The 12,875-nt window shown below is 42.0% G+C and overlaps 1 protein-coding gene across 4 annotated transcripts; it reads right to left on the reverse strand.

Annotated features, from left to right (window-relative positions):
* On the reverse strand, positions 404-11,389 carry LOC109833303 (probable small nuclear ribonucleoprotein Sm D2). Of its 4 annotated transcripts, none has more exons than XM_020400917.1 (5): positions 11,273-11,389; positions 11,047-11,129; positions 10,386-10,490; positions 10,185-10,290; positions 404-691 (listed from the first exon to the last, which is right to left on the reverse strand). In XM_020400917.1, the coding sequence occupies exons 2-5, from the start codon at positions 11,068-11,070 to the stop codon at positions 681-683; spliced, it is 246 nt and encodes an 81-aa protein (XP_020256506.1). In that variant the 5' UTR covers positions 11,071-11,129; positions 11,273-11,389; the 3' UTR covers positions 404-680. The 4 variants fall into 4 exon arrangements, with proteins under 4 accessions (XP_020256506.1, XP_020256507.1, XP_020256508.1 ...); XM_020400918.1 differs by having other exon boundaries at positions 404-1,611; XM_020400919.1 differs by lacking the exon at positions 11,273-11,389 and having other exon boundaries at positions 404-1,611; positions 10,138-10,290; positions 11,047-11,103.

Here is a 12,875-nt window from a genome sequence, read left to right on the forward strand (position 1 = left end):
TAACGTTTTCAAGTGAAAGTTAACATATTCATGTTAAAGGCAACATATTTGTCTGAAAGTTAACATATACATCTTAAAGTTAACATGTACAACTTGTAGTTAACTTTTTTAATCAAAAATTAATATGTTCAGCTAAAAGTTAACATCTTCACTTAAAAGTTAGCTAAAGAATCTGAACGTCAACGTATACAGTTGAAAGCCAACATTTTCTTTTGAAAGTTAACATAGTCAAATGAAATATTAGCTCAAAATTATTCAATTGAAAGTTTTTATAGTACCAAGATATTTAACGGGAAGCAAAAACAATATGCCTCAGCTAAACAAGTACATTACACAAAATTTGTTACATTCTTACAGCTGATATTACTTGAATATATAATATGATTAGTCTTACAGCTTCACAGATTACAAAAGTTTTCCACAATATACTATAAAATTCTGAATGACCTATATTTCGCTAACATAAGTATTGCTGTAAGAAGCAGTCCACCCACATGTACAACAAACGATATCAAATACTCCTACAACAAGCTGATACATCGCTTATCTATCAATGCTTAATCAAGAACACAAACCCTAGGTAAGAATGGAGAGTTCCACCTGAGCCAACAAAGCTCCATCCTAACAGGGATGCGCCCAAGAGCGGGTAGATGTAAAACCTTCAGATTCCTTAGTTCTTGTCACAAAGCTTCTGGATCAACCAATAGGCAGTAATTGTTGATAATGTTAGTCTATGATAGAAACAACAATGAAATCATTAAAAGAAACAAGAAGTGCTGATAACATGAGAGAATTTTGGATTGTATAGATTGAAATATCTACAAAGAACAAAAAAGATGTAGATCACCCTAGAGTGCAACATAAAAATGTAATGAGATATTTGGTAACCATTTTCTAAAGGTTGTCTTCCTTTCAGGATGCTTTATAAAGATCTGAAGTATAGAAATGGGTAAAAATTTGAGGATAAGTTAGGGATAGAGTTCGTCTCTAACCACATAAACACACAGGGGCACAATCACGTAAGAAGAGAATGCCAAAATTACATGGTTAACGTGTTCTATTTCCCTTACTCACTTTGCATCGAGAACATTTCAGTGGACGTTTGTAAATTATTCTATTGTTTATACGTCTAGTTCTATTTCTTCTCTTCCTTTTAGTAATAATTGGTGGCAATATCTCGATTTCATCTCTTGACACACTTCACTTCTCATAATCTGGGATGAGATAAAAGACTTGGTCATAGCTTTTTTAAACGCTTCTACGAAAATAAAGTAGTGAAAGTTAACAGGTTTGGATGAAAGTTAACATAAAACAGCGAAAGTTAACATTCAGTATGAAAAGTTAACAGGTTTGGATGAAAGTTAACATAAAGCAGCGAAAGTTAACATTCAGTATGAAAAGTTAACAGGTTTGGATGGAAGTTAACATAAAGCAGCAAAAGTTAACATTCAGTATGAAAAGTTAACAAACTAGGAGGAAAGTGCAAAGTTACATGAAATAACCAGTTAGTACTCGTACACCCAGTAACTTTGTAAATAGAAACATTCCACAGCCACAAGCAAATGCAACAAACAACAACATTGATATCTGATGATGCGCCAAATTTTTATCCTACATCCATATTAGAGATGTTAAGTGCAAAGTTACATGAAATAACCAGGACACACCTGAAATAATATTTTTTCCAAATATAGATGTAGCTGTCAAAAAATCACAATAGATAGCTGATCCCCATAAAAACACCGATGATGGAAGTTACAATCTGACGACTTCCAGAAGGCTACAATTTGAAGACTTTCACATAGATCGCTGAATGTTACAATCTGACGACCTTCACGACAACTGATGGAAGCTCTAATCAAACAGCCTTCATAACCAACATCGAGAGTTACAATCTGACGACTCTTGCATATCAAAGAGCTAAAGTAAAGATTACAAAATGACGATCTTTGCAAAACTTCTACAGAAAGAGACTACAAATCAACGGTCTCTTCAAACCAAGACGTGGAAGTCCTCCCCGCACACCAGCATCAAGACGCATCGCGTTCATAGCCACGAACGCAGCTCAAACGTAGCTTCCAAATCGCTGCAAACGCAACCCAGACGCAGCTCTAATCACTGCCAGACGCAGCTCTAATCGCTGCCAAACGCAGCTCAAATCGCCGCCAAACGCAGCTTAAATCACCGCCAGACGCAGCTTCCAAATCGCTGCAAACGCAGCTCAGACGTAGGTTCCAACGCTGCAAACGCAGCTTCTAATTGCTGCGTCCGAGCTTCCAGACGATGCGTCCGAGCTTCCAGACGATGCGTTCTAGCTTCCAGACACTGCGTTTGAATGCAGAATTCATACCAGAACACGGGCCTGCGTTTGACTCGTTCAAACACGAGCTGAACGGTTTCAAAACCGTTTCCCACGATCTGAGGGGATCACAACTCCACTCAGGAGTGATTTAAGGGGCAGTTACATCCCATTAGCCCCACTTAGGAGCGAATTAAGGAGGTGGTTACACCCCTTAATCCCTCTATAAATAGCAACAAACTCAACAGAGTTTGGAGATCAGATTTTTTATAATCAGATCAGGGCTGGATCTTTCGGGCGGTCGGTTGGAACTACTTGGCAGCAACGGAAGAGATCCTTGGGCAGTCATTTGAGGAGATCAACGTCATCCCTCAGCAATATTCGGCAACAGGAGCTTTCTTTATCTTTGGCTTATAGACCGATTTCGGTTAAATCAACTCTTTCATAGAGTTCAAACTCGATCAGAGTTTTGAGGAGATCGACGTCATCCCTCAGCAATATTCGGCAACAGGAGCTTTCTTTATCTTTGGCTTATAGACCGATTTCGGTTAAATCAACTCTTTCATAGAGTTCAAACTCGATCAGAGTTATCAACTCATCAAGAGTTTTAAACTCATTCAGAGTTCTCCACAACATCAATCGTGAGGAGAAGACCACATTCCAGTGAAACAAGACATCGGATCATCAACGAGAAGCAAACTCGACGCGAGCATTCGAGGGAGGCATCTCATCGCCACCGTGAAGAACCCAGAATTAAACAAAGGAGAGAATCCAGATCATTCTCTTCTCTTTTGTAATCAGGAAATCCAATTGTAACTGAGATTAAAGGAATACAAATCAAATTTTCCTTCATTGTCTTTTTACTGCAAATTTTCCCACAAACAAAAAATGGCGACTCTGCTGGGGACTAGCTTCGCTGACGAAGAAGTGGTGGTGCAATTCGATGTTCATCTCACTGGAACAACCGTCGAAACTCTCGTGGTAGAGTTTGATCAAGCCAGGTTTGAGGAGGCCCTCTCCTCCGGATCCCTTAACCCCAAGGCTATGCGCAAGATCCACAAAGTCTCCAAAGAAACTAAAGCTCCAACTGTTGCTCCTATGCCCCCCAAGGCTATGCGCAAGATCCACAAAGTCTCCAAAGAAACTAAAGCTCCAACTGTTGCTCCTATGCCGAAGGAAGACCTCTCCTTTGGGCCAGATTGCTTGGACAGCCCCTCCTCCGAAGGAGTGGGCTCAACTTCGGCCAAACTCATCCACCGAGTTGAAGGCTTTGCGTTCGTGCCAAAGCAACGTTTCTCGTGTCACGAAAGGCCCATAACAGCGACCAACTCTATCGACGACATCGCTGCAAAGGCCTTAAAACAGGCCAACAAGAACGCCGCTCGACGAAGAAGAAGATCTCGACGACGAGCACAACTTCGAGAATGCCGATCCTCAAGTCAACAAGAGCTTCGTGTTTGTAAGCCTAAACGCAACCATGTGCTCTGTGTTTCTGCTTCAGAACGCAAGCCTCGCGTCCATGAGCCCAAACATAGGCTCTGTGTGAAGAAGACTGAGCGCAACCCTCAGGGACGCGTTCCACAAAATGAACGCAACCCTCAGGGGTGCGTTCCACAAAATAAACGCAACTCTCAAATCTGCGTTTCACCAGCAACACATGGAGCTCAGGCATGCGTTCAGAGCCTGGTATATATCGTGGAGCTTCAGGGTCGCTGACCGGGCAGCGAGACCCCCGAATACTCTGCGTAGCGCAACTGGATTGAGGGGCGGATATAATAAGTCCATGGATTCAAGGCACCTCAATCAGATCCATGTTCACCAAGAGCCAGTCCTGTCCGATCATGGACTGGGGGTTCCAATTCAAACCTTACGATCAGTGAGTAATTCTCTAGTCCTTACAACAGACTTGAGAGAGTTCATATCAAGAGAAAGACCGATGCAACAAGTCATTCCTACGGTCCTCTCGGAATATCAATGCTGCTCATATGTGGCCAAACTATTGGTGTTCGACCAATTTACGAATGTTGCTTTGCCTAACCAACGACGATGTTCTCACAGGAAGAAGTCTCCAAAGACCGAATATCCTGAGGTCACTATCAATGTGATCGCCAGAGGAAAAGCCTCAGGTCCTAGTTCCGATGACTCTGAGACAAGTCATTCGCCGACCGTCAGAGAAATCGCTAATGAGTTTGAAGGGATCTACCGACACACTCGGACGCGAACAGGAGCCATTCCCCCTGTCAACTATCGGAGGTTAGCCAAAGGAACCAATTCCGATGATGAACACTCAGCCATCGCGGAGTCTCAATCGTCAAGTTCCTTTGTTGAACGTGAAAGCTCCGCCTATATGACAGAAAGCCATGAAGATCTCGCGAAGAGACTTGATGAGCAGGAGGCCATGCTCAAATCTCAGCAAGAGGCCATCAATGAACTCATGGCCCTATTGACTCAAATTGTCACAGACAAGGCCAAATCTCAGAAGACAGATTCGCCACCTAGGCAAGAATCCTCCCGGAGAGGAAAAACGTCTTCATCCCGACCTCACACAAGCAAATGGAAGGGAAAAGTGGTTGATGACACGGCTTCTGACCAAGAAGCCCACAACCTAGAATCTTCCTCTGATGAAGGAAGAGAACCGGAGAACGAGCAGAATCTTCAGTCTGTCAAAATGGAAGAATTGGAAGCCCGCCTCAATGCCATTTCTAACAGAAGCGAGCTCCAAGACGAGGGAGTTGTCAGACCCTATCCTGCCGAATGGGATACAGCCCCTTATCCTCCAAAATTCGAAGGCTCCTTATCCTCTAAAATTTGAAGTCCCGACGCTACAAACTTTTGATGGCACGGGATCACCGAACCAACATATCTATCATTTCAAGTCACAGACTGGGAATGTGATATCAAACGACGCCATACTGGATCGATTGTTCATTGGCACCCTCAAAGGAGTTGTCTTTGAATGGTTCAGGAAACTGTCTGCTCGATGTATCCAAAAGTGGGCGGATCTAGAGAGACTCTTCCTGTCAAGATTCTTTGAAGATGATACAGAAGTCTCCATCCATACCCTTCTAGCCACTAAGCAAAAGAAGAGGGAGTCTGTCAAAGCCTTCGTCAAGAGGTTCCGAACCATGGCTCTCCGGTGTTCGACAGGTATGACACAGTCTACCTTAGTAGAGACCTGTCGGCACAACTTGCAGACCAACCTCCTAGCCCGAATCGGAGTTGCAGAATGTCGTTCTTGGAGACAACTAATCTCTCAAGGCGAACAGGCTCAAAAGATTATTGCCTCTGATAGTTCATTTCCTCCAAATTCCCCCACCAATCCTCTTCAAGTAGGATGGCGGGTCCACCAAAACTATCACGTTAATGATCACCTCTGATAGTTCATTTCCTCCAAATTCCCCCACCAATCCTCTTCAAGTAGGATGACGGGTCCACCAAAACTATCACGTTAATGATCACCTCTGATAGTTCATTTCCTCCAAATTCCCCCACCAATCCTCTTCAAGTAGGATGACGGGTCCACCAAAACTATCACGTTAATGATCACCTCTGATAGTTTATTTCCTCCAAATTCCCCCACCAATCCTCTTCAAGTAGGATGGCGGATCCACAAAACTATCACGTTAACAGTTACCTCTGATAGTCAAACTCATCAGATAATGGCCCACTAGGTGATGTGCCTTGTCTACCTCTTTTTATTCCCCGGCTAAGTCTTAATCAAGACTGGGGGTTGGTTACTTGGAATCCACAGGATTAAGAGTAACGAATCTTTCACATCGTCGAGTTAACATTACACTTCTGACGATCATCATCCCCACAGAGTATGCATTCAGTTTGCATCACTCCAAATTCTTGTCACGTTAACAATACACCTCTGACAAAACCCACTTATCAATCCTCGTCAATAGGATGATAAGTCCCCAAAGTTGCTCCAATTGCAACACAAATCCTGTCGGTCCTCAAAATTGCTCAAATCGCAATCTTCCCCAGCAAGATACTAAGTCTTCAAAATCTTAGTATCAAAATTCATCGCTTCTGATGATAAACTCACTTAGCAATTCTCCCCAGCGAGACGCTAGTCTTCATAATCTTGTTCAAATCACAAGTACACAAATTCCTGTCATGTTAATATCACACCTCTGACAAAATCAATTTATTAATCCTCTTCAATAGGATGATAAATCCACAAAGTTGCTCTAATCCCAATACATTCTTGTCACGTTAACATCATACCTCTGACAAAAACCCACTTATCAATCCTCGTTAATAGGATGATAAGTCCACAAAGTTGCTCCAATCGCAACACAAATTCTATCACGTTAACACTAAACCTCTGACAAAACCCACTTATCAATCCTCATCAATAGGATGATAAGTCCACAAAGTTGTCCTGATCGCAACATCTTCCTGTCACGTTAATATCACACCTCTGACAAAATTCACTTATCAATCCTCGTCAATAGGATGATAAGTCCTCAAAGTTGCTCCGATCGCAACAAATTCTTGTCACGTTAATATCACACCTCTGACAACCAATCCACTTATCAATCCTCTTCAATGGGATGATAAGTCCACAAAGTTGCTCCGATCGCAACATTTTCTTGTCATGTTAATCCTACACCTCTGACAAAATCAACTTATTAATCCTCTTCAATAGGATGATAAGTCCACAAAGTTGCTCCGATCGCAACAAATTCCCGTCATGTTAACACCAAACCTCTGACAATTTAACTTATCGACTCTCCCCAATAGAGCGATAAGTCCTCAAAGTTGCTCCAATCGCAACACAATCTTGTCACGTTAATATCAAACACCTCTGGCAAACTCAACTTATCGACTCTCGTCAATAGAGCGATAGGTCCTCAAAGTTGCTCCAATCGCAACACTTTCCACTTATCGACTCTCATCCACGGAGCGATAGGTCCATAAAAATACTGTTAGGTTAACATCACACCTCTAACAGTCAAACCTCCCAATGAATTTGTTAATCCTTTTTCAACAAGAATAGCAAGTTGTCATTATAAAATCCCCAGTGGATTAGAGATTTTCTAAAATTATCCCAGTGATAATAAAAAAAAATTTTGAATTTCACTCTAAGTGAAAATTCATGTCAAGTTAATATTACACCTCTGGCGCTTCCAACTTTCTTTCAGTGTTTCAAGTAACACAGGAAGAAATAACGACAAAGTCTATGTGTTCAACATCGTAGCACCAAAATCCATGCCTTTTACGCATGGGGGACTTTATCTCGATCCCTAATTAGAGATAAGCCTACGCCTAACACGCGTTGCCGGTTAGTCTTTTTTCCATAAAAATAACAAAGTCTATGTATTCAAAATCATAGCATCAAGTCTAAGAGGGTTCATTCTCTTAGCATAACGGTACATGTGGAACGGACTTAGACAATCCACATGCTAGCCCGACTCAAACGGTAGTCGGTAAAGGCTTATCAAATCCGTTGATGGCTAAGGGTTTGCCAAAAATCCTATGCACGTTTGCAGGTCCATCAGCTTAATGGATGTGAGCCGAGACTTAAAACAGATGAGCCAAAGACAAGTCTCAAAGACTTAGTCAAAAATGCACGGAAGCCACTTCCATGTCTTAATTCAACACGCAAGGATGAGACCCGCATCTCAAGTTCAAAATGCAGGGTCCACCCCCACATTCCAGAAACATGATTATGGCGCATACCTTCACACAGGTCCTACGTGGCAAATCCCTTTAACCAAGATGCCTTCGAAGCAAGTGCAGAGAACAAATCCTTTACAACAAGGAATCAACAGCTCCAAGATTAGAGTTGAAATCCAAAGTATTCCGAAAATTCGTCCCAGTCAACTACGAACTTTCGAAAACTTTGGAGGGGGTTCTGTAGGCTGTCAAAAAATCACAATAGATAGCTGATCCCCATAAAAACACCGATGATGAAAGTTACAATCTGACGACTTCCAGAAGGCTACAATTTGAAGACTTTCACATAGATCGCTGAAGGTTACAATCTGACGACCTTCACGACAACCGATGAGAGCTCTAGTTCAACAACATTCACAATCAACATCGGGAGTTACAATCTGACGACTCTCATATTCTCAAGGAGCCAAGACGAAGATTACAAGACAATGATCTTTGCAACGCTATGACAAAAGAGATTACTTGTTGATAATCTCTCCAAAGCAAGACGCGGAACTCATCACCGCGCTCTAAGACCAAAACACGGAGGTCCTCCCCGTGTATCAACACCAAAACACGGAGGTCCTCCCCGTGGAAGTCCTCCCCGCACACCAGCATCAAGACGCACCGCGTTCATAGCCACGAACGCAGCTCAAACGCAGCTCAAATCGCCGCCAAACGCAGCTTAAATCACCGCCAGACGCAGCTTCCAAATCGCTGCAAACGCAGCTCAGACGTAGGTTCCAACGCTGCAAACGCAGCTTCTAATTGCTGCGTCCGAGCTTCCAGACGATGCGTCCGAGCTTCCAGACAATGCGTTCTAGCTTCCAGACACTGCGTTTGAATGCAGAATTCATACCAGAACACGGGCCTGCGTTTGACTCATTCAAACACGAGCTGAACGGTTTCAAAACCGTTTCCCACGATCTGAGCGGATCACAACTCCACTAAGGAGTGATTTAAGGGGCAGTTACATCTCATTAGCCCCACTTAGGAGCGAATTAAGGAGGTGGTTACACCCCTTAATCCCCCTATAAATAGCAACAAACTCAACAGAGTTTGGAGATCAGATTTTTTATAATCAGAACAGGGCTGGATCTTTCGGGCGGTCGGTTGGAACTACTTGGCAGCAACGGAAGAGATCCTTGGGCAGTCATTTGAGGAGATCAACGTCATCCCTCAGCAATATTCGGCAACAGGAGCTTTCTTTATCTTTGGCTTATAGACCGATTTCGGTTAAATCAACTCTTTCATAGAGTTCAAACTCGATCAGAGTTATCAACTCATCAAGAGTTTTAAACTCATTCAGAGTTCTCCACAACGTCAAATCGTGAGGAGAAGACCACATTCCAGTGAAACAAGACATCGGATCGTCAACGAGAAGCAAACTCGACGCGAGCATTCGAGGGAGGCATCTCATCGCCACCGTGAAGAACCCAGAATTAAACAAAGGAGAGAATCCAGATCATTCTCTTCTCTTTTGTAATCAGGAAATCCAATTGTAACTGAGATTAAAGGAATACAAATCAAATTTTCCTTCATTGTCTTTTTACTGCAAATTTTCCCACAAACAATAGATTTCTGAAATGTAGCTGCTTTGTGTAAATACCATATCTATAGACATAAAATCAAGGCAAAGATTCTAGGCATTTGTTGAAATAAAAATATCTGTAAACCAGCATGTATCTTATTAAGCAGGCTAGTCAGAGATCCCAACAGTCAGTAAATAGGAAACATAACTAAAATTTTGCATATCCAACAGTCAAGCAATTACAGGAAGTTAAGAGTTTACAGGCTTGGGTGTATGTTGTAGATGTAGTGATTGTTTCAAGCCACAAGTTAGCATGGTTAAAATGTGGGCTTATGTGCAAGATATTATATAAGCAATTAAGATAATTCCCATAAAAGGGATGATGCTTAACAGAACTGAGGGGTTCATGCAGCCAAACATAAAGGTCAATGATATGGATTTTGTTGTTGATGTTGTTGCAGATTGGCACAGTTAAACTAAAGCAGTACATTTTATGAGCTTATGTTCTTGAATTTCATCAATTGTTATTTTAAAAAAAAAGAGCATTTGCAATCAATTGTGTATTTTATCTTGCGAGGAGAATACACAACAAATACAACCATGCAAATGAGAGAATAACATATAAGGGGCATAGTATTACTCATTGACCGGATCTGTGAGGATACAAAAAGAGCTTCCTTAACCTACTATTGCAAACAATGATAACTGAATCCCCTCGAAGAAACATCTTACTGATGAATCTGTCCTTGTTAACGGGGAGTGCTTTCTTCGTACCCTTCCCAGTTTTTGGAATCTACAAATCACCAGAACATTAATCACGAGAAAGACAAATACATGACATAAATGAATCTAAAAATTACTAGGCAAAAAGTCGGGGTTTTAAGATACCTCAGTCCACATTTCTCTTACGTTTTCCAGAACCATGTTGCAGTGGCGGTCAAAAGCCCTGACACGACCGAGAAGTTTCTTGTTGTTACGACAATTGATGAGCATCTGGACAGAAAATTAGATGTACAAGAGTTAAGCTTCTTTCTAAGTTAAGAATTTTTTTTATTAAAGTGGTGTAACATATGAAGCTATTTGCTAGTTAAGGAAAATGAAAATGAGAAAATCTTTTTCCACTGGCATTATATGACCGAAACTTAATAACTATGCTATTTCATGTGCATTGATCCAGCAAAATAAGAGAGAAAATCCTCATCCTAAAGCATTATTTAGCTCCAAGGATATCATTACTTCCTATTACTTGACTTCTCTAAAGATCGAGGATGGAAACAGATATTCCTGGCTTCGTATAAAAATGAAAGAGAAAATCCTCATCATGTAGCATTATTTTGCTCTAAGTAAGCATATCATCACTTGCTATTACTCAGTTCTGAAAACCATTACATTCTGAACTGGTTGCAGCACAAAATACAATCAGCATCCATTATAATTATTCCCAATAAAAGCAAGAATTTGGAAAGTAAATTCTCTGGAGATCGGGGATAACATAAATATTATACTGGATTCATATAAAAATGTAAGAGGGAAGGCATATATGCCTTACCTGGGGGTTATTCTTTACGCTCATCGCCAGAACAGAGAGAGGTCCCGTATTGAATTCCTCTTCCTCACAAATACTCTAGTGAGCTGCATGCACTCAATCCCAAATGAAATAAAGATCAAAATCAAAATTTCTTTTTTTTTTTGTTATGGGTCAATTCACAATAAGGGTATTAAAAATTGATAAGAAAATTAAAAAAATTGATACAGATAAAAGAGGAAGCACTAACCATTTCATCCGCATTCTCAACTTGATCAGTGATGATGCCCACATCATCCTCCTCATCCGCAGTCATGTACTCAAAATGCCCATCTTCATTCGTGGACATCCTCTCCCTGAACCCCAACTATTTGTTGTGCGCAGCGGAAATTTCAGCAGAGTTTCTGGTGCACAATAAGAGAGAAAGATCGATAAGAATTCTTGTTTCACCAAGGAAACAAGAATCTGAAGCGGATATCTCAACAAGGTGAGATATCGGCTCTTCCTCTCATCAGTTCTAGGACTGACCTGTCGAGGGATCCTACAAACTATTACAATGGCCACAAACTCAAACAACCAATTTTACGTGGTTCGGCAAACTGCCTACGTCCACGGGGCAAAGAGGGGGATCTACTAATAGAGGGAAAGAAATAGGGTTTACAATCTCTCAAATTTAAACCCTCAAACAATCTCTCAATCTCTCACAAAAAAAACACAAAAAGGACTGCACACTTTTTCTCTGTAGCCACAAACACCTCTGCTTGCGCTCAAAATCAGCCGCAACAAATCCCTCGTGTTTTTCTCCTTCAGCCGCAAAATCAAACCCCAGACTTGCACCATTCACCGCCTCCTGCACGCCAAAACCCTAAAAGAAATAGCCTATATATAGCTACAGTTCGGGTGGGCCTTCAATCAACTCCTGCCAGCATGCGTGGCCCCCACATGCCGCAAGAAACCGCGTCTCCTGCTTTGCCTTAACTTTGTTCCTAGCCGTGGCCCCCACTAGCTTTGTTCACGAGATTTTTTTTCTTTTCACGCGTTTTTAGCCGGGGTTGGGGAGGTGCTCGTGGGTATGATGGACCCTACTTCACGTGCTCCAACAATTCTCCATCTCGGCGAAGTTTTTCCAAAACTGAGCCGACACCAACTAAACCAAATGTCTCACTTGTTATGTCCAGTACGAAGTGAAACAATTCACGACAACGGACTCAATCCATAACAAGTCGAGAACCCAAATGAGAGTGCAAACACTCTCCAAATATCGGTATCAACTCACCAAATCGATCTCACCCCCATCAAAATCCAAACCCGGTTGCATCATAAAGACTGCCTACGTATCCTCTTGCCCAAGGAATCAAGCCGAACGTAGTTCACCCAAATGGCCTCCAAATGCCTCAATCTACTAGAAGAGTTCGCAACCCTTCTCCATTATCATCAACTCTGCGGCTGATAGCACCTCCAATGGCCTTAAACACCTCCACCTGAGGTGAACCAATGGTCATATCCAAACTGCATCTATCAGCTGCACTCGAGTCAAAACCCAACTCATCATCTGCATTCGAATCCAAATGACTTCCACGCTGTGTCACCTCAGCTGGAATCCCAACCAATGCAGAATGACCTGGAGTATGTGGGAAAATCCCCACCCAATGTGGAGTAGCATCAATCTCCACCCACTGCGATACCTCTAAGGTCTGTCCAAAACTCTTCACCTGCTGAGAGTCAATCGGCTCCCTCGTCGAAGCCTTATACAAAGTGACACTACCAGACCTATCTTCCAATAGAGTTTTACCTCCAATCACAGCAGTTGACAACTTTTTAATAGGATGACCCAAATTTGTCGAAGCCTCTGT

This window comes from Asparagus officinalis, chromosome 3 (genome assembly GCF_001876935.1).
Source record: "Asparagus officinalis chromosome 3, Aspof.V1, whole genome shotgun sequence".
In the NCBI taxonomy this organism is placed as follows: Eukaryota; Viridiplantae; Streptophyta; class Magnoliopsida; order Asparagales; family Asparagaceae; genus Asparagus; species Asparagus officinalis.